General features: G+C 33.7%; 2 protein-coding genes across 2 annotated transcripts; both read right to left on the bottom strand.

Moving 5' to 3' along the window:
• Positions 1–2,287: 2,287 nt before the first annotated feature.
• On the bottom strand, positions 2,288–2,710 carry LOC105771764 (ethylene-responsive transcription factor ERF096). The gene has a single exon (XM_012593164.2). The coding sequence runs from the start codon at positions 2,708–2,710 to the stop codon at positions 2,288–2,290; it is 423 nt and encodes a 140-aa protein (XP_012448618.1).
• Positions 2,711–13,862: 11,152 nt separating this feature from the next.
• On the bottom strand, positions 13,863–15,798 carry LOC105767671 (protein DMR6-LIKE OXYGENASE 1). Its single transcript, XM_012587247.2, has 4 exons — positions 15,496–15,798; positions 15,134–15,384; positions 14,739–15,057; positions 13,863–14,650 (listed from the first exon to the last, which is right to left on the bottom strand). Exons 1-4 carry the CDS (start codon positions 15,772–15,774, stop codon positions 14,408–14,410), a joined length of 1,092 nt encoding a protein of 363 aa, XP_012442701.1. The 5' UTR covers positions 15,775–15,798; the 3' UTR covers positions 13,863–14,407.
• Between the last annotated feature and the right edge of the window lie 10,977 nt (positions 15,799–26,775).

The raw sequence follows: 26,775 nt of genomic DNA on the forward strand, positions 1-26,775 counted from the left end.
ACCTTAGGTCGCTATCAATTTTGAGAATGAGGATATTGGTCTCTCTAGAAAAAAATTACAAAAAAAAAAACTCAAAACAGTCTTTGTCAGTAACAATTAGAACTATCAATTTCGATGTCAATCACAACTTAAGGAAAAATCGATAAAACATTATAACTTGTCTTATTTGATTGCCTGCTTTAACAAATCGGTTTGGGCAATTAATTGTTGAATATCAAAGATTATTAACAACTTATTTGAGAAGATTTTGTGGACAAGAATCAAGACAAGTAAGATTGAAATTAGACTTTCAATGTAATCAAAGTTCTCCTGAATAGAGGATCTAATCTTTGTAGGAGTTTGATTACTAGAAGATTACTGCTAGAGGTGTTCATGGGTCGAGTCAGGTCAATTTCGGGTTTGGCTTAAGTATGATATTAACATATTTTATACTTGTCCAAGCCCAATCGGGCCTGAAATATGAACCTAAAATTTTGTCCAAGTCTGTCCATATTTATAAATTGCTAACTCAAACCCATTTTAAGATAGCCCATATTATTTTTTAATCTTTTTGAAAAAAATAATAAATAATTATTTAATAATTATTTTTTTCAATTAATAAGATTATATATATAAGCATCTTAACATTTTTTAATGTTTACATTATAATTGTATATATTGCTAAAGACTAATTTTTATATGTTATAAATTGCATAATATATAAAAATAACATAATATAATAAATTACGAACTTAGAGAAACAAGTTTGGTAGGGTCGGGCTTGGGTTGGCCCTTGGTGCTTGAGCTCAAGCGCCAACCCAAACCCTATCCATATCTAAACGGGCTAATTTGTTTTGCCCAAACATATTTTTTAGGCATAATATTTTTCCTAAATCCTCCCAAATTTCGAATGAGCTTTTAAGCTTGGGCGAGTAGCCCGACACATGAACAAGTTTAATCATTGTCAATATGCTAATTATTGAAGATCCTTTTATGACTATTTTGAAGGAGTTAAGTGATTATAATTGATTGTATTTCAACAAGCCTTTTTACTCTTATATAGACGACTTGTTTAGGTTATAGGCACGAATGAGAGAGCACATTACTTGTTTAAGAACTATTTTATTAGTGAAAGTTTGTAAGTAAACTGGATTGAGTCGATGAGTTTACGTGTAAACTTTTAGGTGGGGAGGGAGAGTGATCTAGATCAAAAAATAGGAATAAAGTTGTAATATGGTGAGTGAATTGAACATAAATCACAATTTGTACTTGTTGATAGTAGAATACTCTTTAAGTAAGGTCTTGCAAACATAAAATGTAACCATGTGTAACTGTCTGATTACTCTGTCAATAACATCAATTTTTAACAATAGAAATAAATGAACTTTTTAACAGCTCTTTTTATATTTTTAAATAAATCTCAAAAGCCACGCACATCATCATCTTAACCTTATAAAATATTTACTTCCCATTGAGTTATTACATAAATGATTATCGAGTAACAACTGATTCTCTCCCAGAAACTGTTCTTCTTTCCCCCGTGCAGGCTGCAACATCAACCCCAGCTTACGCTCAGCTTTGCATTGCTCCTACCACAAATTCGCTGATTAAATGTCATTTTTTATTAATTGGATGTTGAAAATAGTCTAATTGTTTTGATTGTTCTTTTATTAATTGTGAACTACTTAGAGAAACGGGTGGCGGTTGTCATGGTCAAAATCGCATGCTCCGGTTTATCTGTCAGTAATATCTGCACCAATTGAAAGTTCTATTTTTCTTTCTTTTCTATAATTTAACTTTTTTCATAAAATAGCTTTAAACTTAATGAATATGCGAACTAAAATTCAAACAACTTTTTATTTCCATCTTCGATATTGACGGTCAGATCAACTTGAATTGAAAATATATTATTCTACTTATTGATGGGTACTAATCCATTGTACCAATCGTTACTTGTAACTCTCCGATAGAATTTTTTATAATAAAAGAAATTAACAATTCGGTTACTTAAATAAAAAATTTTGAATAATTCAGTGGATTAAATGAAAATTTAGGTTTATGTAAAAAAACCAAGTATAATAAAGTAGATAAACTGCAAAATCCAAATCAACCAAAACTGCAATACGGGGTCTCCATATAGGCCCCCTGTTATGTTCCACTACTTTTTTACAATAACTAAATGCAAAGAGGTTATACAGATGATTTTTGCTTTGCTGACAAAGAAACCATGTTATTTCCCAGGGATAACAACACCCCCTGCTTTATTGCTGAAGCCAGTCAGAGTTAGAGAAAGAAGAAACCACGTGTTTCAGTCTTTAGTGTCTTTATTATCAAAATCAAGGAGTTGCTCTAACAATTCGTCATCCAAGTACTCCAACTCCAAAACTTGTGTGTCATGCTCTCTCTTCCTTTCTGCATTTTCTATGGCTGAAGAAGAAGAAGAAGAAGAAGCCATTGATGAAGAAGGTGGAGGATTGGTGGTGGGTGAAGCCATATGTTCATCTGGGAAGTTTAGAATAGCGGAGGCACCCCTCATTGCAAAAGCTGCTCGATCATAAGCTCGAGCGGCGTCTTCCGCTGTATCAAAGGTTCCCAGCCACAACCGAGGTCCTCCTAGCCTCGTCGAGTCCCGAATCTCCGCTGCGAATTTCCCCCATGGTCGCCTTCTAACACCTCTGTAACGGATGCTGGAATCTCCCTCTCCCGCTTTCTTACTCTTGTCACCTTCCATGGCCACCTTGAATAACAACCGTGACTTACACTTTGGCATTTATAGTAGGTGGCAAACGCTCATAATTGGCTCATATTATAACAAAATGGAAGATCCGCTTAAACCCATCCAATTAACCAATGCCAAGAACTTGACCTTTCAATCACATAGATTTTGGTGCAACGAATATGAACGAATCACACCAAGGGAAAAGGTGAATTTACTTTTTGTGTATATTTTAAACATCCTGTCTGCAATTGTTTATTCTTATTGTTCCTTTCCACCAAAAAGTAAAAGAAGAAAAACTCTTTATGTTCCTTTATCAATTCCTTATTTTATTTTTCAGTTTGATTCCAACAGGTAAGTTGGTGTTGATGTGAGACGGTAATTATTTCAATTAATTAATTTGATAAATAAAGAACTCGAATGGTTCGATAGATTCTTAATCGGTTCGTGCCGAATGAAGTAATTTTTGTTTACAGGTAAATGCGAGATGAAGATTTTTAGACAGGGTCGATGTATAACTTTATTGTTGTATTCATTTTTAAAGCAAGTAAATTCAAATCGTATTATCTTGGGACGTCAAAATGCAATTTTATCATTGCATTATCTTATAATTTCAAAAAGTTTAAAATGAAATTTTATCACTTTGGGTGTTGGGAGAGAGGGAGGCACGACTCCTACATACTCTATTGGGATTGCGGTTTGATGGTGGACATGAAGCAATTATGATAATTATTTACCTATTTCATTGCACGTCTCTTTATTAAATTACCACCCTTATATATATAATTATTAAAAAGGTAAAAATATGAAAAAATGTATTAAAACTTCTATTACGTTAACAAGGTAGAACAATGATAAATGTATATAACTCCCATGAAGGTGATAATAATTCTCAAGATTATACATATAGTAAAGTGGGTGATGAGTAGATGTGTCCATGTGTCAAGCTAGGTTTGGCTTAAGCATCATATTAATATACTTTATGCATTGTAAAAAAATTATAGGTAGGAATTTAAACATTTTTAATGTTTACATTATAGTATTATATATTACTATAAATTTAGATTATGTATTATAAATTATATAGTATATAAAATAACATAATATAATATAGGATAAATATCAAAACTACACATAAACTCGATATAATGTGCAATGTTATACATAAAACTTTGGTTTTGTACAATTTTATATATGAAATTTTGATTTGATTTAATTTTCATAAATCACCGACACCATTACCAATGTAACACAATTTTATTATAAATAATTATATTTATCTAATGTAAAAATTGATATATATTTTTAATTATATATAATTGAATCAAAATCAAAATCAAAGTTCATGTACAATTTTGAGTTTTATCCGTGTAATATATTATTACAAACTTAGAAAATGGGCTAGAACTGACCGAGTTCGAGTTTTGAGTGTTTGAGTCTAAGCACAACTCATATTTAAAATAGATATAAATTTTTTACTTAAACTCATTTTTTGAACATAATATTTTACCTAAATTTTTTAAATTTCGAATAAGTTTTTAAGCTTGAACGAATAAGTCGACTTTTGAACAAGTTTGATGATAAAGTAGAACATATCATCTATGAAATCATCTTGGATTTTACAACATCAGCCTCTCCTTACATCAAAATCCTTGATAGATTTAAAAGCAACAACTTTTTTTAAAAGTAAATTTGTATATTTATTGGTGGGATAATTTCTATTTGCATAAGCATCAGTGATGTAAGTCATGAGGTCAGTCCATTACGTTAGCTTAATCCATCGTCATCTTCATAACATCATCTTTATTCTTAGTTATGGTTTTCACTTTTCATTAATTAAATCGAGAAAACAATAATAATAAGATTAAAGAAAACACACACACACCTATATGTAATATAGGTGTAGCATCTAACGAGGTTGGATCTAGTCCTCGGGAAGACTAATTTCTCAATTAAAACAGCATCTGAAATCTGATTTTCCGGGGGTGACAATTCTATGGCTTACCTAAGTATATGATTGGTCATGCTTTCGTGTAAGTGGCTGAGGTAATTTGATGGCGTCAACACGTTTTATCACCATGGTTATGCCAAGTGATTCCTTATGTCACTTGAGGAAGGTAGTAGGATTTTGAAAGAACCACAATTATTTGTTTAATCGGTTGATTGATTAGTGTTTGATTTGAAATCCTCATAATTATAGACCAATATAGCAATCAAAATCGAAATGTAAAGATAATATAGCTGAGGTGCTAAAAGCTTTGTTGTCATTAAATTAAATGGAGATGCTGATGTTAATTGCTGAAATCCAACGAAAAACGTCACTGATTCAATTTATGTAAATTTCAATTTAATTGACATGAAATTTAGGGTTAAATCTCTATATTTATAGTATAATATTAAAGGAATCCGATACCCTAACTCCCTCCCATACAATATTTGGATGTACTGTTGACATAATCATGGTGGTCCTTCCTTTTTTTTTTATTCTATTTTGCTCTTAAAATTATTTAATCATTGTGCTTTGTATTATTAGAGTATTATATAATAGAGTTGACCCATTAGCAATAATGATCACCCAAAGAGAAGTAGCTCTATAGTTTAGGCAACCCCTTGCATGAATCTTTTTATTATTTTATCCATGGTTGAATGGGGAAATGTTCTTATATTGAAAATAGGGTATAGTGGAAATATAAATGGATTATAATAATTGGTAGGCTGATAATCAATCTATGAGAAAAGGGACATGTTATCAGTAATATGCATGCACTTGAAATTTGTAAATGTAATCTTCTTTACCATGTGGGCTATTCCATATGTTCCAAGTTCAATGCAGGTTGGCCGCTGAGCATTAAAAAAGCAAACCAGGAATTTAGCAACTTGGTGGTGGCTTGTAGGTCAGAATCGTTAGTTTTTTAACAGTAAAAATAGATTAAATCTTTAATAAGAAAAGCAAATTTACCTTTTGGTTTCTATAATACTTTTAGGGCGTAAAAAGCTCCCCATCCATGTAAAGCCTACCTGCAATCATCTGTTGGAGCTAGATGTAAACAGATCATTTGCATGGACATTAATTTTCTGTTGGCGTAAGCAAGAGTGATGTTAGCGATGAGGTGGGTCCATTACGTTTGCTTAATCCATCGTCATCTTCACAAGCATTATGATTCCTCGTTATGGTTTTCATATATATATATATATGTTGGATCTTGTGCTGGGGAAGAGTAATTTCTCAATTAGTCTAACACTGGCTTACCTAAGATTATGATTCGTATGATAGAGATGGTCATGCTTTGGTGTAAGCAGGTGAGGTAATTTGATGGCGTCAACACGTGCTATCACCATGGTTATGCCAATTGGTTCCTTATGTCACTTGAAAAGGACCATCGAAATAATCAAAGTTCTCCAACAAGCTGTAATGTAGACCCAAACCCAAATAAAAATAAAGGAAGACCTAAACATAATCACACCAAAAGTCAAGTTACAGAACTAAATCCAAATGACAAGAAAAAAACACCTCACCCTAATATAACATCTCATATTTGAGCTTAGATGCATAAAAGAAGGTGAACATCCAAGCTAGATCCCCACAATTTCATTTTGAAAGTTTGTGGTATGCCTTCAGTACCTACCCACAGCCAAGATCAACAGCCAACTTCCTCCATTAAACAGCCTTAAGTTGAGACCCCAGATGAGAAAACTCCCCCAAACAATCCAACCAGAAGCTTACAACCATTTCTTTAAAAAAAAAAAAATCTTACATGTAAAAAAAAAAAAAAAGTCCTTTAACAACATGCGAAAAAAATCAATTAAGCTCTTGTATTAAATTCACATTCAATTAAGCCCTTGCCATTAATAAAAAAAATCAATTAAGCACTTCCGTTAACGGTTTTCATCATTGACAAAGTTGATTGTTAAAAAAATTGACGGACCAATCGAATGGTGACATGCGGCAAGTTCTTATTTAATCTAATATTTTCCCATAAAAATATTAAAAAATCATTAAATATTAAAGAATATTAAAATTATATAAAATTATAAAAATTAATAAAACTTATAATATTATAAAAATAACAATAAATTATAAAAAAATTTGTAAAATTAATAAAAACATATTTACAATTTTATAAAAAAACCTATAAAATTTCTTAAAAACTTACAAAAATCATAAAAAAATATTGAAAAATATAAAAATAAATAAAAATGATATAAAATTATTAAAAAATCATAAAAACATGAACTATATCGAATCAATTGGTTGGACTAGTTAGATAGAAATCGACAAGGGTATCAGTCCAAAGAAAGACATTAGATTGGTTAACCTAGGAGTCGAGCAGTTGAACCAATTTTTTTAACATATTCTTTAATTAAATTTGATTGACTGGTCGAACTGGCAAACGGTTGCCTAACTAATTTGACATCGGTCTAATTCTGAAAATCTTGGTCAAAATATTTCATATTGACATACACTAATAGTTGGATAGTGAAATTTTATAAAATTACTAAAAACAATTCAAAACTAAGTTTTTTTTTATATATAGTTAGATAAGTGATCAAGCCGATCAAGCCACCAGTTTGTCAATTCGTCCAGTTTAATTAAATAAAGCATTAAAAATCAATTCAATTTCCTGGCTCCCAAGTCGACCAATCTAATGGCTTTCTCTAGATTGGTATTCTTGTTGATTTCGGTATAATCGGTCCAGTCAACTAATTCAGTCTAAATCAAGTTTTTATGATTTTTTAAATAATTTTTATAAGTTTGTATCAATTTTAATGTTCTTAATATTTTTTTATGATTTTATAAGTTTTAAGAATTTGTATACGTTTTTATAATATTTTAAATATTTTCATTAATTTTATAAAAAATTATAATTTATTAAAATTTATTAGATTTTTTATAATATTTATAAGTTTTATTATTTTTATGATTGTTATAAGTTTTATTAATTTTATGATTGTTATAAGTTTTATTAATTTTAAAATATTTTTAATTTTATATTTTATATTTTTAAAGATTTTTAATTATTTTTATGAGAAAATATTAGATTAAACCATAAATTGTCACATGTTACCATTCGATTGATCCGTCAATTCTTTTAACGATCAATATGGTCAAAGACGAAAATCAATAACAGATGGGCTTAATTAATTTTTTATTAAGGACAAGACTTTAATTGAACGCAAATTTAATTAAAAAACTTAATTAATTTTTTTCGTATTTTTAAGAGCTTTTCAACATATAAACCCAAAAAATAGAGCAAATTTTATTAATTACCTAACCAAATTGAAGTTTTAACAATTACACAACCCGAATTTATGAATTAACCCATTCCAAATAATTTTATTTTTGGTTTTACTAAACAAACATGTAGTATCCTATTGAGATCCACGACCTTGTTATTGCTAATGTTATTTTATTAATAAAATTTCAAGTTTTTTATGCCATATATATAAATAGATAGATACAATCAAGTAGGGGTGTCTCAGGGGTAAAGCAAGTAAAACCCTCCCAAAATATAGGCCCATATATACATAAGTCAAAACTAGCTATGAAATAGAAGTTTAAATGTTTTTTTAACTTCCCCAATCCGGCTTAGACGTTAGATTCGAATCCGGAAGATTACCTTAATCACCAATGATCTAGTAAACTATCTGAGTTTATAAAATAATCATATTAAAACATTTGTTTAATTTAAAATAAAAAAAATTGAATTTTATAAAAAACTCATCAATTAATAAAAAAGGATTAAGTTATACGTTTTAGTATAATGGTGATTTCCTTTGAAACTTAACTAATTCCTAATTTATTTATTACCCCAAATTCAATTGTGACCTAGCAATGAAAGTGATATTCAATTTAGTTTTAATAAAATTCAAGGTTCATGCATAAATTAATTAATATTCATAATTTGATATCCTAAAATCAAAATAAATGTCATGGAAGCTATATAAAAAAAAATTCAAATCTTATGTCTTATGTCACAATTCAAAATAAAATAATACAGTCTTTGAATAATAGAAATATCAAATAAAAAGCCTAAAATATTTTAATAGATAAAAACCCGAGCCAAGACCCTCCAGATGTTGTGTTCGCATCCTAACTTGGTGGGTTATCTGTAGAGAAAGAAATAAAAAGGGAGTGAGCTATGAAGTTCAGTGTGAGTTCCATCACAAGAAAATCAATGCAAATGATTAAGCATACAGAAACAAGACACACAGAATAACTCACAATAGCAATTTCAGATTATCGATATTTTAGATCACTCAACAGAATATATATATGTAACAACATCAGAAATCCCATAATTGTATTCACATGCTTTATGAATGTAGTACAGTTTTGATTTAACAAAACTTGTCTTACCCCACTGCTACACACCACAATGGGAGTTCCCCTAAGCTCCAACCACCTACACATCGGGTTATGGTTTTAACCACTAATGGTTTTGATGCGGAAATCCCGGATCTAGACACAAGAGAAACACAAATTAGAAATAAAACAAGAATAAATAAATTTAGTTAAATAATAATAATAATAATAATAATAAAAGGATAGATTTGCCCTATGGAACCCTTGGTTAACTTGTAACCAAAAATGCCAATGATTAAGCGGCTCCCTAGGAAACCCCTAGAAGAAGAACCTCTAGAAACACCGATGAACGGGAAAGAAATTTGAATATTTGTAACTCCGAAATACCCTCGAAAGTAACAAACTCCAAACTAAATAGCAAGAGAAGAATCACTCTACTCTCAAAAATTTGCCTCACACAAATTTGGAAGAAAACAAATACTCTCTTTTTATTATTCCCCCAATGTGTAGAAAGCAAGCCTATTTATAGGCAAATTACAAGAGTAATTGAATCCTAATAAAACTCTTTAAAATTATCTAAGAAAATAAATAAATAATAACCTAACCAATAAAATTACTTAACTCATAAGTGATGTGTCCCAACCAATGAGAATTAAGTAAATAATAATAATAATAATAAGATACATAAAAGATTAATCCACCAATTCATGGGCTTTCACTATTCCAAGATTGGTCCAGTGAATTGCATTCCCGTATTTGTCAACGTCACGAACATGATGACTTAAATTTGTAGCAACAAAGTCTTGGACAAAAGCATTCATCTTTGATTTTAATTGTCGTGCCTTGCTTCGAGTGATTGGACCACTAGGAAAAACAACCCCTTGAGTGTCACCTCCTTGGCTCGTATCAGGTTTGCAGATAAACAGCCAATGGCTATGGACACACAACGAAAACACCATCGACGGAATCTTCCTATGGTTATGGATACACAGCAAAAACACTGCAGATGAAATCTGCCAATGGTTGTGGTTACACAGCAAAGTAATGCAGATAAAATTTGTCACTGGCTATGGATACACATGTTTGCAGGTAATAGTTGTCAATGGGTTGTGGATGCATAACACATTTACAATTAATAAGAAAACATTGTCAATGGCTATGGGTGCATAACAAAATTTGTAAATAAACTACTTCCTCTGTACATATCATCCCACCCCATGTAATGCAATAAGGCATGTTCAAAACAGGTTAATACGGTGACATTTAATATGCTTTTAACAGAACAATACGGTAGCAACCATTATGCTTATAATGGTTCTATACAATAGCAAATAATATGTGTATAACCGATAAATTCAGTAGCAAAAGACATACTTATCATGTGTTTGCTTTAACGGTAACATAATGCATGTTGAACATACAATCAGTAGTACAAATGCAATGGGCATATGTTATTCACATTACATGTACAATAATAGTTTGGTTAATTAAAACATGTGTGCATTTCAATATTCATATTCTCATAGATTGAATTGAAAGAAATAAATCTCTAAAAACAATTCGGGGACTATCTAGAGACTAAACTGAACAAATTATAAAATTCTAGGTAAAATTATAAAATATGAAAAACAAGGATTATGCAGCCATGTGACCAGGCCGTGTGAGAGTGGTTGAAGTCGTGTGGAGGAGTTACATGGCCGTGTAGCCAGGCCGTGTAACAGACTGTGGTTGTGTGGAGTTTGCAAAATTAAGCTACAGGGGAGACACGACCGTGTGGGAGGATATTGGCCGTGTGAGATTCAAACTAGCCTAGGGTTTCGGAAGCACATGGTCGTGTGAGAGGTTGTGTGGTCCACATGCCCGTGTGGCCCTAATCCTAAGCATGGTTTGCCCCAATTCGCTTGTAAAAAAACACACATCTTTCACCGAAAGCCTGAACGACGTCCCTTGCAGTCAACTCTGATCCGATGCACCTAAAACAGGTCCTTCAAATGACGTATTCACACGAATTAACAATTGATTTTAAGACTTGATGAGATTAATGGAAAGATCCGACAATAATCACAAGATAGTGTAATTGGATTGAAAGATTAGCGTGGATCGATGTTATTTCAGATTTTATGAGTTTTGCTAATTGAAACGAGAATACTTACCGAACTTTTAACGAAGATCTCAACCAACAAATATAAATTTGATTATTTGAAACTCAAAAAAAAAAGTTGAAGCATTAATAAAGTCACAAAAGGGAGCTCTTGATCAACAAAAACCTCTAAAAAAAAAGTAGATTGGAAAATTTGGGTCATTATTCTATGAATGAGAAAGTTAACAATATAGATATAGATAATAATGAGATTTTACTTCAGAAGAAGAAGAGTTATTAGTTAACAAAAACACTTGTGTTGATCCCGAAGCTCATTAAGATTTAAAATTAAGATTATTAAAAAGTAAAACAATTGATCAACATGTCCAAGATCGAATAGATAGAGAAAAACAACATTGGTGAAATGTGTTTGTAAGAATAATTGATGTAGTAAAAACTCTTGGTAAAAATAATTTGGTCTTTCGTGAAAAAAAAAGGCAAAGATTGATCTATGAAGAAGGTTTTTTTGATACAATTGGAAAAGGTCTTTTTGATGCTATTGTGGATGAAATAAATAATGTTGGACTTGATATAGATAACATAAGGGAACGAGGATATGATAATAGATCTAATATGAAAGGAAAACATCTAGGAGTGCAACAAAGATTTTTTAGATATTAATCCTACATCATTTTGCACTCCATATGATTGTCATAGTCTAAATTTAGCACTTTCTGATTGTTCCATCCCTTTCTTTAGCGAAAAGATGGAAAATTCTATAAGACCATATACCGAGCCTAACTCTTAAATCATTGACACAAACACGTTGGGAAAGTCGTATTGAAAGTGTTAAAGCTATATTTCAGGCTCCACAAATAGGAGATGCTTTATTGAAATTAGTTGAAATTAATGATGATCCTAAAATCAAAAGTGAAGCTGAATGTTTAGCAACGTATGAGCTTGAAATTTTTGAGTTTTTGCTGGGCATGACTATCTTATATGAAATATTATTTGCTATGAACTCGGTTAGCAAAAATTTACAATCGAAAGATATGTTAAATAATGTAGCTATAAAAACAATTAAAAGGTCTTCTTTCATTTTTTTGAAAAATATATGGATTCCAAAGTAGTATGACGTGTGCTAAAGAAATAACTATTGAGATAGAAATAGAACATCAATTTCATAAAGGAAACATATTGTTAGTAGAAATAAACAATTTGATGAGAATGTTGATAATGAAACAATAAAATCTCCTCAAAAATCTTTTAGGATTGATTGTTTTTTTATACATAGTAGATCAAACAATTTTTCTCTCCAAAATAGATTGGAACAATTTAAAATATATGAAGATATTTTTGGGGTTTTTTTTTTAAAAAATTCACGTTTTGAGGAGAACCAAAATAGCATGATAGAATTGAAATTTGGTTCTTTGTTCTTGCGTGGGGGTTTGAACTTGTTGCAGGGTTTAGAATGACGAAGTATCCAATTTTTGGAATGGAAAAATGTTTTTAGAATAATTACAAAGAAGCTTTCAAGCTTTAGTTAAAAGTTAAAAAAAATTTGCCACGTTATTTGATTGATTAATGAGTCATGTCAACAATCCATTAATGGATTAACAAAATTTTTAACGGTAATGACCAATTCGAACATTTATCTTAATTATAGTGATTAAATTGAAAAAAATTAAGTGATTAAAATAGGACAAACCCTATTTTAAAGTGACATTAGGTGTAATTTACTTAAAAAATTTCTTAACCCATACTCAAAAATAACTTTAACATATCAACTTTTGGGTTATCCATTAATGTCGTTAATTAAACTAAATTAACTTATAATCAAAATTTTCTAAAATTTTCTTCTATGAATCCAACATATTTTTAATGGTTAACTCAGGGCAAAGCTAAAAATATTTTTATTAGGAGTCGTAATTAAATTTTAATTTTTAATAGCTTGTATCTTTATAATTTTTAAAAGATTATATTATTTTTATTATTTTAGGGGACCAATGTGTAATTTTACTTTTACTAATATAAAATTTTAAATTTTTAAAGAACCTAAATAGAAAATTTTCCATTTTAAGGGCGGAGGCCCCTAGATACCGCACTTAAAATTTGGTTGGTTAATTGGATTAAAACCAAATAATGAATCCCACACTCACAAACCAGCACAGACCAACTCTCTTAATGCAATGAGCTCACCTATTAGGTTAGTACAAAACAACAACAGTAAACCACTAATGTTACTATGCATTTGTCTTTGAGATTGAACACCTGTCTAGAGCACCTTCTCCTTGATAAACTCGAGATCGGCCATGGCCAAAACAATCTTTTTACCACGATGGCTATTCTATATGTTCCAAGTTCAATGCACATGGCTGCATGTTGGCCGCTGAGCATTACAATCAAACTTGGTGGGAAAATAAAATTAATAGTTGAGAAATGATGGCTCCATACTCAGATCACATGTATGGATGACCTGAACTCTTAACAAAGACATGGCACGGTTGACTCTGCAGTTATGTGATTATAGCCTAACAAAATCTATGTTTTAAGATGGGGATTCTGCTCTTTCTTCTACCACCCTTTACCATGCTTGTTACCCTTTGTTGCATTTAGAGAATTTCATGAGGATAAAATGCAGTTTTAACCCTACCAACCACAATAAGATGTCAGCTTTAACAATAACATGAGAACTGAAAGTCAAAAGGAGAAAGAAACAACACAATCATCAGTTCTAGATAAAAAATCAAAATCACAAACCTTATTTTTCTTTTCAACTCAAATTTTGATCAATACTAAAATTTCATTTCATAGAATGGAAGTACTAACATTACAGACAATGGCAATAAACCAAAGACAATGATTCTCAACAACCAAGAGGAATCATCACCAGTCACTTTCGCGTCATTAGTGCGTATGATCTCCGTTATTGAGTGACCTCCGTTTCACTGAAGACCTTCCATACAAGAGAGACGGAGAAAACAACAGAACACGAGATTCATCAATCGCTAGCCAGGAGACACCTTGGAGCCACCTTAGAAGATAGTGAAAGCCACCAGCAACACCAATCTTGGAACAGCCACCAAACGGCAGCTGGCATCTGGAGGCTTTTGGGCGCCACCATCCATCCACCACTTGTAGCTGCTGCAAAACTCTCACCTAAAGCGGGGGACATCATCGGCAACCGAAAACCCTCGGGAGATAGAGATGAGCCACGCAAGCTCAGATTCGTACTTGATGATACGAGATTTTGTTATTTTAAATCATATTATAATTGAGACATATTTGCACTGTGTATAGATAAAAAAACATATAAAGGTAGTGTTAACTAAGCTTGCGATTTAAAATGCCCCATAACGACTTCGTTGTCTTCCAAGTTGGGGAAGTAGTGAAGTAGGAAGTCTTTGAATTCAAAAGCTCTATAGAATGGAGCGTCGTCAACTAGAGATTTCTCTGGCTCTATAATGCTATCCTCGGAAGGGCCAATGAAGAAGCCAGCTGAAGTTCTAGCAACCCTCGAGTTCGTTACAACACGATGTTCAACGCTCTTCAGCTTGTTGTTACTTATAATCTATATATGCATAATCAAGGAATCAGTCTGTATTTCTATATGCTAGTTTTTTAAAAACTGGGGGATCATAAAACAGATATATACCTACCTGTAACTGGTTGCCAATGTTAACCACGAAAACATTGTGCAGCGGCTCCACGCCAATCCATTCCCCATTGTTGAAGACTTGAAGCCCACTTACATCTCCCTGGTGGAGAAGGGTTAAGAGATTAGGGTCGCAATGTTTAGCTACTCCTAGAGTCAAACTCGGATCTGGACAGGGTGGGTAATGGTTGATTGATAGTATCTCAGATTCACTTAATTTATCCCCAAAGAATCTAGATTCTAGCCCCAACCCTTCTGACACTAACTCCAGGATCCTTAATCCCAATTTCTTTGCTTCAATCGTATATGTAGCCACAACTTCCCTGCAAAGGTTTTTGGTACTGAGAAAACCAAACAAGAGAAAAAATTCTGGGGGGGGAGGGGGGGTTACCTTTTTACCTGTATCGAATTGGCTTTTGAGGCCAATGTTTGATGCAATCTTGTAAAGGATGACAAGGGTGACGCAAATTATCACGCCAATGGTGAATCTTTTCCCGAGCATAGTTTACACTGCTTGTGGAAAGCCTGCAACTATTTTTGGGATCCTCGGAATAGAGCATGGCTTTGTCCTCCCAAGGCATCTCAAAGAACTCCTTGAACACATCCATGCTTTCATTCATCAGACTTTCAGGAACTCCATAGTTAACCACCTGTTTACAAAGATCAATGACGAAGCAAGTAACCCTATAAAAAAATCAAAATCAAAACAGTTATAGTGATCAGAAATTGATAATAAATCTTCTTTCACCCTCGTGTTTGACCTGGAAAAATCCATAATCTTGGCCTGCCTTCAAAATCTGTTGAACAATATGGGTTCGATTTTGACCCTCAGCCTTACTGAGATCGATGACTGGAATGGTATTGCAGGTAGGAACAACGAGATTGCCGGGTCTTGTTTCTGGTGGGAAGATATAAGATTCAGGCAAAGGTTTGTTTTTGCACCATCTTGAAACTAGCTTCTCCATCTCTTGAATGTGTGAATTTATGATAGATGTTGTTGCAGACAACTTAATAATCTGGTTAAAGATGAGACTGATCATTAAGAGATCAACAAGTTGTTGTGAACACAAAACCAATAAAGAGATAAGCAGATGATTTAGAAATTCATGGGCCCCTGCTTTTGTCTTGCTTCATGCTTCGCTCATCCATCACATCACACTGCTGTAAGATATTAAGAAGGGTAAACCACACCATTAGTTACTCAATTTTTGGTAAATTTTCGTTTTAGTCATTTAATTAAAAAAATTACAATTTGATTACTAATGTTCTTTTTGCAGGCTAACGATGATACTTTTAATTGGTATAACAATAATTTTATTCTTTATTTTTTTTATTTTTATTAATTTAACCTTAATTATATATAAAATAATGTATCTTTACCATTTGGATTTTTAAAAATAATTTAAATGAATTGAATTTGGAAAAAAAACTTTGTGGTTATGTTAAACTTCAAGATATTATTAATTTAGTTTTTTCTCTTTTTAATTAGTTATCGGATTCTATTGAATGATCATTTGCATTCTTAGGCCTCAACTGTAATGCCCTAAATTTCTTAACTTTGTTTTTGTGAATTTTGTCATAAATATGTATTTGCTTTAGTGGTTAAATGTTCTAAGTGAGTATGAGGTTTTGGATTCAAGTCCCACTTTAGGCAAATTTTGTTATTTTTTATCCTAGCCTTATCTCTGTTGGGTGGGCTTATATTATATTTTTGGTGAACTCATATTAGAATGAGCTTATCCTAAAAATCTTATGTTCGATTCTCTGTGTGAGTATTGATGATGATATTTTTGCTTTGGTTGTGTGATACAGTTTGGGTGGAGTTAGAATTCTGAGGTAGTTGGTTGTGGTTAGTGGGTAGGATTTTGGGGGATAGGGTGTTTAGTGGATGGAGTGGGGGAATGTTGTTAAAATTTTAATTCTGATTTATTTTTCTTTCCCTCAAAAATTTCCTCTCCACATTTGACGTCTTTTCTTCTCCAAATTCTTCTTCCAAACGTTTTTCCCTGTCTGACTCTACAAGCTTCTTGGGTTCTTATTTCTTTGATTTCTATTCGCGATACATCCGTTCAATAGTTACGTTTTGGTTCCCTGTTCGAATTGTGGTAGGTAAGTGTTTTTGAAATTCGTGCAATCGTGGGTCATTTTTAGATGTGTTAATGTAGTGAATTCTTGTGGTAGGTGTTAATCAAGGGGATCGAAATTCTCTTCTATCGTGTAGTGTGTGTGGGCTATCGTAACTATTTTGGTAAGTGATTGAGCCTTTCGATTGAGTAATACTTTCAAGTATGCCGATTGAGGTTTTGATAAATTAGTGTTTCGACACTTAGAATTGATCGCTTGAATAGCATTTTTAGGTTTCAGAGGTCTCGGGATTGCTATAGCATCAGAAACTAACCAGGTGTGGAATGAAAACACGAGAAATTGAGCTTCGACGAAAGTGAAAAAGTGGTCATCAACGCCAGCGCGGGCGTGTGCTGGCGTGTCGACCTGCAATGAGTGTGCAGACGCAAGCGTGTGGCCGTATGGGATATGGGTCAGGCCATGTGGGCCACACGAGCAAGGCCAATTTGGGCGTGTGGGCCAGAAATTCTGAAATTATCCCTAGGGTCACACGTGTCGTTCCGATCAACTGTGGGCCTTCCATAGGGTCGGTAAGAGCTAACCAAACCCTATCGTATGAGATCTGGTAATCTGATAGATTGATTGAGTATAGGAAAACCGATATGTATGTCTGAATGATTTGCATAAGTTTGCATGATATCTGTATTCGAACATGTTAAAACTGTTATGTTCGCATATCTGTTTTCTGTATCTGTATATGGGGTGGGATTGTATATGTAGATGAAGTGTTTTGTGAGGTGACGTTTCGCCGACATTCTGGCAGCTTGGCTGCATATTATTCTGATAAGTGTCGTACAGACGTTATGTGGTGTGTAAGGATGGATGGGTGTTTTATGCCCCACATGGTGTGTTGGGATAGACAGAGATGATGTGTAGAGGATGGGGGTAAGATTCTGCATATCTGTATATTTCTGATAATCTGATTCTGATATGATCTGATTTTGTTAAGAACTTATGTCCACTTCCGTTTTGATATACTAGAAATCTGAATTTTATGCATATATGTTCCCGTGAGATACACACTGAGTTTATGAAAACTCACATTATTTGTTGTTTTATTCAGGTAACCCTCAAACATAGGCTGGTCGGTGAGACGGAGGCTCAGTGGTGACCACTAATCAGAAAACTTTCTTAGAGTTAATGGTTTTAATTAAATTTCTGGTTTTTCTTGAGAGTTTTGTAATTTTTGAACTCTCTGGACTTTTGACCTGTTTATTTTAAATTTTTAGATTTGGATGCATTTATGATTTCTAAAGTGCGATAATTGACAAAATCTCGATTTTACGCAAACAAATGTTTTCTAAAAATACGAGCTGGGTTTTCAAAATATAACAGCTTTTAAGGTTTCCACTGCAAATTATGTTTTGGTGAATGAACAAACTAAAGACGGTTTCAAAAATGAATATGTAAGTGAATATGTTTTGTAATATTCGAACTCTTTTTAACAAGTAACTATACAAGGTTTTTATTGAAGTAACATTAGTTTCAAAACCCTTCTTCGTAACACTCCCTGATTCGGCCATAACGTCTAAGCTAGGTTTGGCGTGTTACATTAATATTGAATAATCTTGAGCTTTATTGCAATAGAATCTTGAGTTTTCCTATATGAACATTAGCTTTTAATCCTATTTAAGCTTTATACCATATGAATGTTATGTTAAAGAGATTAAAATTTATTTTTTATCCGTTTTCATTATTTTATGGCAATGTTGAAAATTCTAGATTTTTTATATAAAATTTTTTTTAAAAGAATTGAGTTTTTTTTATAGTTTTTATATAAAATTAAGGTTAAATTGATAAAAAAAAGTATAAAAGTTAGTGTACAAGCCCAAATTGCCCGGCCCACTCAAAACAGGCCCAATTAACAGCCCAATACCCACTTAAGCCTAATTACCCAAACAATTAGCCCAAACCCCCAAAATAGAAACCCTAAGCGATTAGCCGCACATCCCAACAGCAACCTCACCCTCGCACAAAAATGTCGAAAGATGACTCTCCTCTCAAGCGTCGTCGCATTACACATCTGACAACAAACATCAACTAAACAACAACGAGAAAGAAGGAAATAACAAAAAATAACAGCGCAACAATAATAGGAAATAATGATTTTCGTTTGGATTTTATTTTTTTCTTTATTTCGGTTATATAAACCAATTGTAAATCTGTAAATGGGGATAAAAAAAATCACAGAGAAAAGGAATTGAAAGAGAATTTTTTTTTGAATAAAGGTTTTTTCTTCCTATTCTGTTCGTTTTTTTTTTAGATTATTTGTTTTGTTTTTTAACTTTTGCTTAAAATATACAGAAAAAGAGGAGGGATTTTACTATTTTCTTCGTCGTAGTTGTCGAACGGTGGCCATCTCCGTCGCGATCGGAGACTGGGGCGACTGAGGTCGTAGATCGGCCTAGACCGGCGGCAGTGGCGGCATGGAGGGCTGGGGGTTGAAAACCTAGTAGAGGTTTCCCCCATTGTAATTTTTTTTAGAAAAAATGGTATGAAATAGTTTTTTAGGAATTTTTTTTTCGGTTTTAATAATAAAGATAAAAGCAATGCGTTTTGATCGCTGGACCATGCAGGTGACCCGACCCGGAGGGGAGGATCCACGCGTTCTGGCCGAATGGGATATTTACGCAATTAGTCCTTCCTATTTTATTTTGATTTTAATGCAGTACTTCATGTTTTTTCAATTTTGCCACCAGATTTCGCGCCTATTTCAATTCGGTCCATGGACCAGGTTCGCAGATTTCGTTGAAACGGCGCCGTTGGATCCGAATGGGCATATTTCCCTTTGGGTCCTCCTTTTGTGACGCGCATTTCGATTTCATCCTTTCTCGTGTTTTCTATTTTTAAATGCGGCCCTTAAATTCTGTTTAGGTTTCAATTTGATCCTTAATCGGTTTTTTTATTTCTTTTATATTATTTAACATTGTATTATTATTATTATTATTATTTATTTTTATTTTCATTTTCATTTTATTATTTTTATATCCATATGCATGCCTCGGTTTTATGTAATATATATTGTTTTGTATATAGTTCACGTATTTTGGTACATATTTTATACATAGTATATTTTATTTCCTCACTTTTATATACATAGATATACTTCTATACCTTGGTTTCAAAATTTTTTACTTTTATAAATATATATATACGTATGTTTTATATCATTTTCATTTTCTTTACAAATATATGTACATATATATATATATATATATATATATATTTGAATATATACGTATGCAAATTTTCACGATTTACCTATGTATATATACTTATACATTTTATTTTTCTATTTTGTAAATATATATGCATATGATTTAAATTAAAATAATGATTTCATGTTATGCATTAACATGTATCACACTTTGAAAAACATATATTTTGGTTTTTTTAAAAATTTTTGTTTTAAAATCATCATATTTTATAAATTTTCAAAATATTTGGTACTCATGATTCTCGAGAAAGATCGTATCCTAACTTACTGGATTGCGATTATTTTTCGATGAATTTAGAAAACCAAGTATTTATTTTGCATTAAATTTGCAAATTTTAAATAAAAGCTTATTCTTGGGAGTTCAAGAATGTTGGGTCCTAACTTACTAGTCCTGATATTTTGACTCCTCGAGATAAGAATTTTCAAAAGGAAAAGGCAATATTCGGGTATTTTGAAGATTTAAAAACATTGTGCCCTAACTCACTAGGTGTGGTGTTTTATTTCTTTGAAATAAAAATGTCTTACTATTTTGATTCATTCATGAAATAAAAAGTTTTCTTTTAAAATCTTTTCAAATTTTCGACACCAAGGCATTAAAAATCAATTTGGTACCAATTTTGGGCGTTATGAGGGTGCTAATCCTTCCTCGTGCGTAACTGACTCCCGAACCTGTTTTCTCCAATTTTGCAGACCAAAATTATTTTTAAGGTGGGCCGATCACACCTTAATAAAGGATCGGTGGCGACTCCAGCTTTGTTTTTTTAAAGTCGACAACTAAATTTTTGTTTTCAAAAAATAGTTTCGACAGCTTGGCGACTCCACTGGGGACCTTGAGAGTCAAGCCATAAACTGATTATATTTGTCTTTGTGTCGAAAATCAAAAGTTTTTAAAAAATTCATGAGTTCCTTTCATACTCATTGTTTTTTTTTCATCATGGTGTTAGTAACTTTGTATTTGCATTTACATTTCGCATTACATGGTCAATTTTACCATTTAAGTGGGAGCGAGAAACTAGTCCTTCGTGAGGTTTTCACCTCCGTGCAGGGTAGTGGACCGCTTCTGGGATACATCTGTACCTATGTCTTCGTGAGATTTTCATATCCGTGCAGCCATAAGGAAATGTGTCCCCCTGAACTGAACTCGATCCACATGAGCCTATAATGGGTGAGGATCGAGGAATCTGCTGGTTCGGGTACCCTTACTCTAGAAACTAAACATCATATAGTGAGCTTTAGGAACTTGCCCTAGGTAGAGCTATACCAAACCCTAGTGGATTCCTGAATAAATGTTCTTACTATTTCATGTTTGTATTGGATTATATCTTTTTGGTGTGATACTGACTTGGGTTTATTTTGTTTTGATTGCATGACATCATGATTGCATTGCATTTGCATCTTAGAAAAGAGATGTTGATTTGAGTTCGATTACTAGATTAGAAAGCTTGTTATGGAATACAGGTTTCTTGATAAGGTGGAAGATAATACGGTGGTCCGAAAAAACATGGCACGAGAAGCTACTAACAAGAGGAGCATACGACTTTGCTGCATGACCTGAGGATCCAAATTGTCAAAGTTTATTCAAAAGTCATCAAAGGTCCCAATCTCATAAAGAAGCTAATGAACATGAATGAGCAAGGATTTACGACCGAGATCAAACAAAATAGAGATCAAATTCGTGAGATGTATTTTAATATCTGAAGGGTCAATGTCTTCACTTGGAGTATGAGGGTAAAGCCGTATATATATGTCCGCTTTATGTAAAGAGATTTATTTTCTAGTAAAGTTTTCTAGTAAAAAATTGAACATGAATCAACGTCTCTTTTCGCATTCATTTCATGCATTTGCATTACATTACATCATATGCATCAAAGATTATTAAAAGATCCTAATTAACTAAAATCATTGCTCAGTTAACCTGGAAACCAACCAACCAACCAAACACTGTTACGGTACTCGAGCAAAGATTAAAGACATGGATCAAAGATTGGAAAAAATCGAACAGTGTCAGAAAGAGATGCAAGACCGACTTCAGTTACAGGTGCAGGAACGGTTAAACAAGATGAAACAAGAAATGTCTGAGAAGATACGAGAATTCCAAGAAGATATAGTGGCAAAGTTAACCCAACTGATAACTAAGGGAAGTGATAAAGGAAAGGGCCCCATGGCAAATGCCGATGAGGGAAATGATGATGAACCTCTCTATCCTCCAGGTTTCACCCCTCCACATATGCGAGCTCAAGTTGAATACCCGCGCAAATCTACTGTCACTATCATGCCTTAGTAGTTTCGGGCTGGTATTTCGAACTTCCAAGCTGGGCCGGGTTCTAATCCTGAAAATAATCCTATTAACTCTGCCATTCCTGACTTTGATGAAGTGGTTGAGAAGGAAAGAATGAAGGAGGAGTTACCGAAATAGTTAGAGGAAAGGTATAGGTGGCTTGAGGAGAAGTTCAAGGCGATGGAGGTCACTAAGAGTTATCGAGGCATTGACGCAAAAGAGTTGAGTTTAGTGTCAGATTTAGTACTCCATCATAAGTTTAAGATGCCTGAATTTGAAAAGTACAATGGGACAAGCTGCCCAGAAGCTCACATCACCATGTTCTGCAGGCGAATGGCGGGATATGTTAACAACGACCAACTCTTGATACATTATTTCCAAGACAGCCTTGCAGGGGCAGCATCCAAATGGTACAATCAGTTGAGTCGTACGACGATTGGTTCATGGAGGGACTTGGCACAAGCATTCATGAAACAATATAGTCATATGACAGACATGGCTCCTGATAGAATCACCCTCCAGAATATGGAGAAGAAGCCGAGCGAAAGCTTTAGGCAGTACGCGCAGAGATGGAGGGAGGTCGCAGTCCAAGTTCAGCCACCGCTCTTGGAAAAGGAAATGACCATGTTGTTCATTAACACCCTGAAGGCACCGTTCATTACACATATACTAGGAAGTGCCACAAAAAGCTTTCCTGACATAGTCATGAATGGCGAGATGATTGAGAATGCCATCAGGAGTGGGAAAATCGAGGCTGGAGAGAGTAACAGAATGTCAGTCTCAAGGAGAAGAGAGGATGAGGTGAACAACACGGGTTACTCTAAATCAGTTACTGTAAGTCAGCCAAGAAAGGTGGTTGGTAATCAACAGAATTCATCGAGGTAAGATTCCGGCATGAAGACTGAGAAGTTCCAGTTTATGCCAATCCCAGTACCGTATAAGAAACTGTATCAAAATTTGTTTGATGCACATGTTGTTTCCCCTTTTCATGTGAAGCCTCTACAACCTCCGTATCCTGAATGGTATGATGCGAACACACAATGTGAATATCATGCTGGGGTTACGGGACACTCGATTGAGAATTGCATTGCCTTCAAGAAACAAGTTGAAAGACTTATCAATATGGGTATTGTCAAGTTTGGTGACTCGTCTAGTGCAGAAAATCTGTTACCCAATCATGATTGAGGATGGAGGGACTGCAATGTTTGAAAGAAGTGGTGAGAAGTTTGCACATCGATGTCATATATGCAAAGGGTCCTTGTTAGATATTCGTCTTAGAGGTGTTTTAAATAATGGGATTGCAGAGGAAACCCCTGAAGTATTTAGAGTCTATTAGAGTAATGTTCAGAACACACTTGTTGCTTTCAGCCTAGAAGCAATAGGAATTTCTTTGTGAAATAGGCTCACGTCTGAACATTATTATTTTAATGAAATACATTATTGCAATCATCTTTGAGCGAATGTTCTTTCATTCTTTACGTTTTTTCTGCCAAACCATTCATTCATTTATTCATGTTATTCATACATTCTTTTGTATATTCTTTGGTACCCACTATGGGTCCCCAAATTTCAATGACATGAGTGACGCTGCTACAGACTCAGAATCTCTTTTTGAGTGAGACATGTGTTTAGAGGGATCTCACAACTTTGAAGATGACACGGATTGTAGCTTATCTCCAAACTTATTGAGGATGGTAGAATAAGAGGATAGACAGATCCTACCTCACAAAGAATCATTAAAAGTTGTGAGCTTGGTGAAGATTGGAATTGATATGACTTCAAAGACAAAGCAAGACATTGTTGAGTTACTTCAAGAATTTAAAGATGTCTACGCATGGTCATACCAGGATATGCCCAGGTTAGGCACTGTCATTGCAATCTGAACAACAGCACGATATCAGAAATTTGCAGTATGTTCAAGGTTAATATCATGAATGATGCAGTGAAAACTCTACCGGAGCAGTGCCTCTCTCTTTAATTCATCACGATTTTTTCTATTGAAGTTCTTTCTCTCCGAGCATTGGCTGAGCAAGTTGGATGAAGCAGAACAGATCTAATCGCAATGTGATCAATTAAACTTGATAGAAGGAAGAAGATTAAAAGCTATTCATCACGGTCAGATGTACCAGAAATGAATGATGCGAGCCTATAACAAAAGGTTCATCCTAGAGAATTTCACGAGGGTGACCAAATGTTGAAGATCCTCCCTCTACAAAAAAAAACATCTTGGAGGGAAGCGGATGCCAAATTAGGATGAACCTTATGATTATAAAGAAGGTTTTTTTTCCAAAGGAGCTTTGATTTTGAGCGAGATGGATGATAAACCTGCAAAGTCTTGTAAACTCAGATTCAGTCAGGAAATACTCCGCTTAAAGAAGGAGATGACCAAGGTAAAAACCTGCAAAGGGCAGTTTGAGTCCCAAAAAAAAAGAAAAAAGAAGTGATGTGAAAAAATGAAAAGATGAAAATGAAAAATGAAAAGTAAAAATGGAGAGGCTAAGGTGAAAACTCGCAAAGGGCGCCTTAGACCAAAGGGGATTTGAATTGAAAACCCAAAAAGGGCGGCTCAAAATATTAATCAGAATGAGGCATGAGGTAATCAGAGCAGCTCAAGTTCTGATCAGAATGAGGCATGCAGTGGTCTTGCTATACCTGAATCAATAGGAAAGGGTAGGCGACATTTTGGGGGCATCGACAAAGTACTGTAGATCTCCTAAACACATGTTAAAGTCAGAATGGCATTCTGAAAGTCTGTCCAGAGAAGTTCAAGCTGCGATATCTGGGGCACCTAATCCTTATATTATTTTTTGTTATTCTTGGAACACTTCATTCATTTCCAAGATATGCATTCCTAAATCAATTTCTTCGTTATCCATCTTTATTATCTTTGACAACTTATTCATTTCGAGCTATGTTCAGAACCGACTCAATTCTTATCCATGATCTTTTTTGCAAGCTTGTTGCATTAGAATAATGATTAATAGACTAATAAAACTTTCACAAGGGCAGTTTCGCATATTACTCTAGAAGTTTCTGAATAATATAGGAACCTCAAACAGGACTATTGTTTAGAACGCACCAGGTTGGAAATCTGATAAAGAAGAGTCTAAATTAAGACTATCCCTTTGAGTTTTCTTGTCTAAAGTGTTAATTGAACAAAATGGCAAGATGTCATGTTGGTGACAAAGCTTCAATGAACAAGTAAGCAATGATCACCGAATAATAATAAGAAGTTGTTCTTGGAGAAGATTTTTTCATTTGTGCATAAGCATTTGGTACAACACTCTGGGAATGGTGTAAGAGACCAAAAAGTTTCACATCCTGTATCCTTGAATTGTGATAGTAGAGGATTGAGAAAAGGCCAAATCTTTTACTCTTAGTTTACAACGGGAGAAAGACGGTACAATTTTTTGTATCCCAGTGGATTAAACTTTGAAGGTTACAGTGGGGCAATCTCACTAAGTGTTTTTTTTTAGACGCCAGCTGAGCAAAATGTGTTATAACACATTAGTGATGAAACCTTAATAAACTTGGAGTAATAATAACTCAAGCGTTAAAATATAATTTTTATGACATTCTGCATTCATTCAAATGTCATTCATACATGTCTAGTTAGGAGCATTTGATCCATTCCAATCATGATATCCTAATCACTAGGCATAATTAGGTCCATCATACAGGTCATGTTCCACAGAGAACAGGTCGGTGGAATCATAAAGCCTTATCTCCCTGAGCAGCAGTGGAGCAGGTTCAAAGATAACAGATCTTGTCTTCCCATACTGGTGGCGAAAAAGGTCAAAGAAAGCAGATCTTGTCTTCATGTACTGGCGTGAAGTAGATCAAAGATACCAGATCTTGTCTTCCCGTACTGGTGGTGAAACAGATCGAAGAAAGCGGATCTTGTCTTCATGTACTGGCGTGAAGTAGATCAAAGATACCAGATCTTGCCTTCCCATACTGGTGGTGAAGCAGGTCAAAGAAAGCAGATCTTATCTTCATGTACTGGCGTGAAGTAGATCAGAGATACCAGATCTTGCCTTCCCATACTGGTGGCGAAGCAGGTCAAAGAAAGTAGATCTTGTCTTCATGTACTGGCGTGAAGTAGATCAAAGATAATAGATCAAAGATAACAGATCTTGTCTTCCCATACTGGTGGCGAAGTAGATCGAAGAAAACAGATCTTGTCTTTATGTACTGGCGTGAAGTAGATCAAAGATACCAGATATTGTCTTCCCATACTGGTGGCGAAGTAGATCGAAAAAAACGGATCTTGTCTTCATGTACTGGCGTGAAGTAGATCAAAGAAAATAGATCGTGTCTTCCCATACTGGCGGCGAAGTAGATCGAAGAAAACGGATCTTGTCTTCATGTACTGGCGTGAAGTAGGTCAAAGATACCAGATCTTGTCTTCCCATACTGGTG

Source organism: Gossypium raimondii, chromosome 7 (genome assembly GCF_025698545.1).
Source record: "Gossypium raimondii isolate GPD5lz chromosome 7, ASM2569854v1, whole genome shotgun sequence".
NCBI classification, from domain to species: Eukaryota; Viridiplantae; Streptophyta; class Magnoliopsida; order Malvales; family Malvaceae; genus Gossypium; species Gossypium raimondii.

Bases quoted from the DNA above. Each gene is read 5' to 3' on its own strand.
- LOC105767671 (XM_012587247.2), bottom strand. From the start codon at position 15,774: ATGATCAGTCTCATCTTTAACCAGATTATTAAGTTGTCTGCAACAACA. The intron at 15,385-15,495 runs GTCAAACACGAG...CTTTGTAAACAG, and splicing joins AAGATTATGGATTTTTCCAG to GTGGTTAACTATGGAGTTCC. The intron at 14,651-14,738 runs GTAGGTATATAT...ATGCATATATAG, and splicing joins ACATTGGCAACCAGTTACAG to ATTATAAGTAACAACAAGCT.
- LOC105771764 (XM_012593164.2), bottom strand. From the start codon at position 2,710: ATGGAAGGTGACAAGAGTAAGAAAGCGGGAGAGGGAGATTCCAGCATC.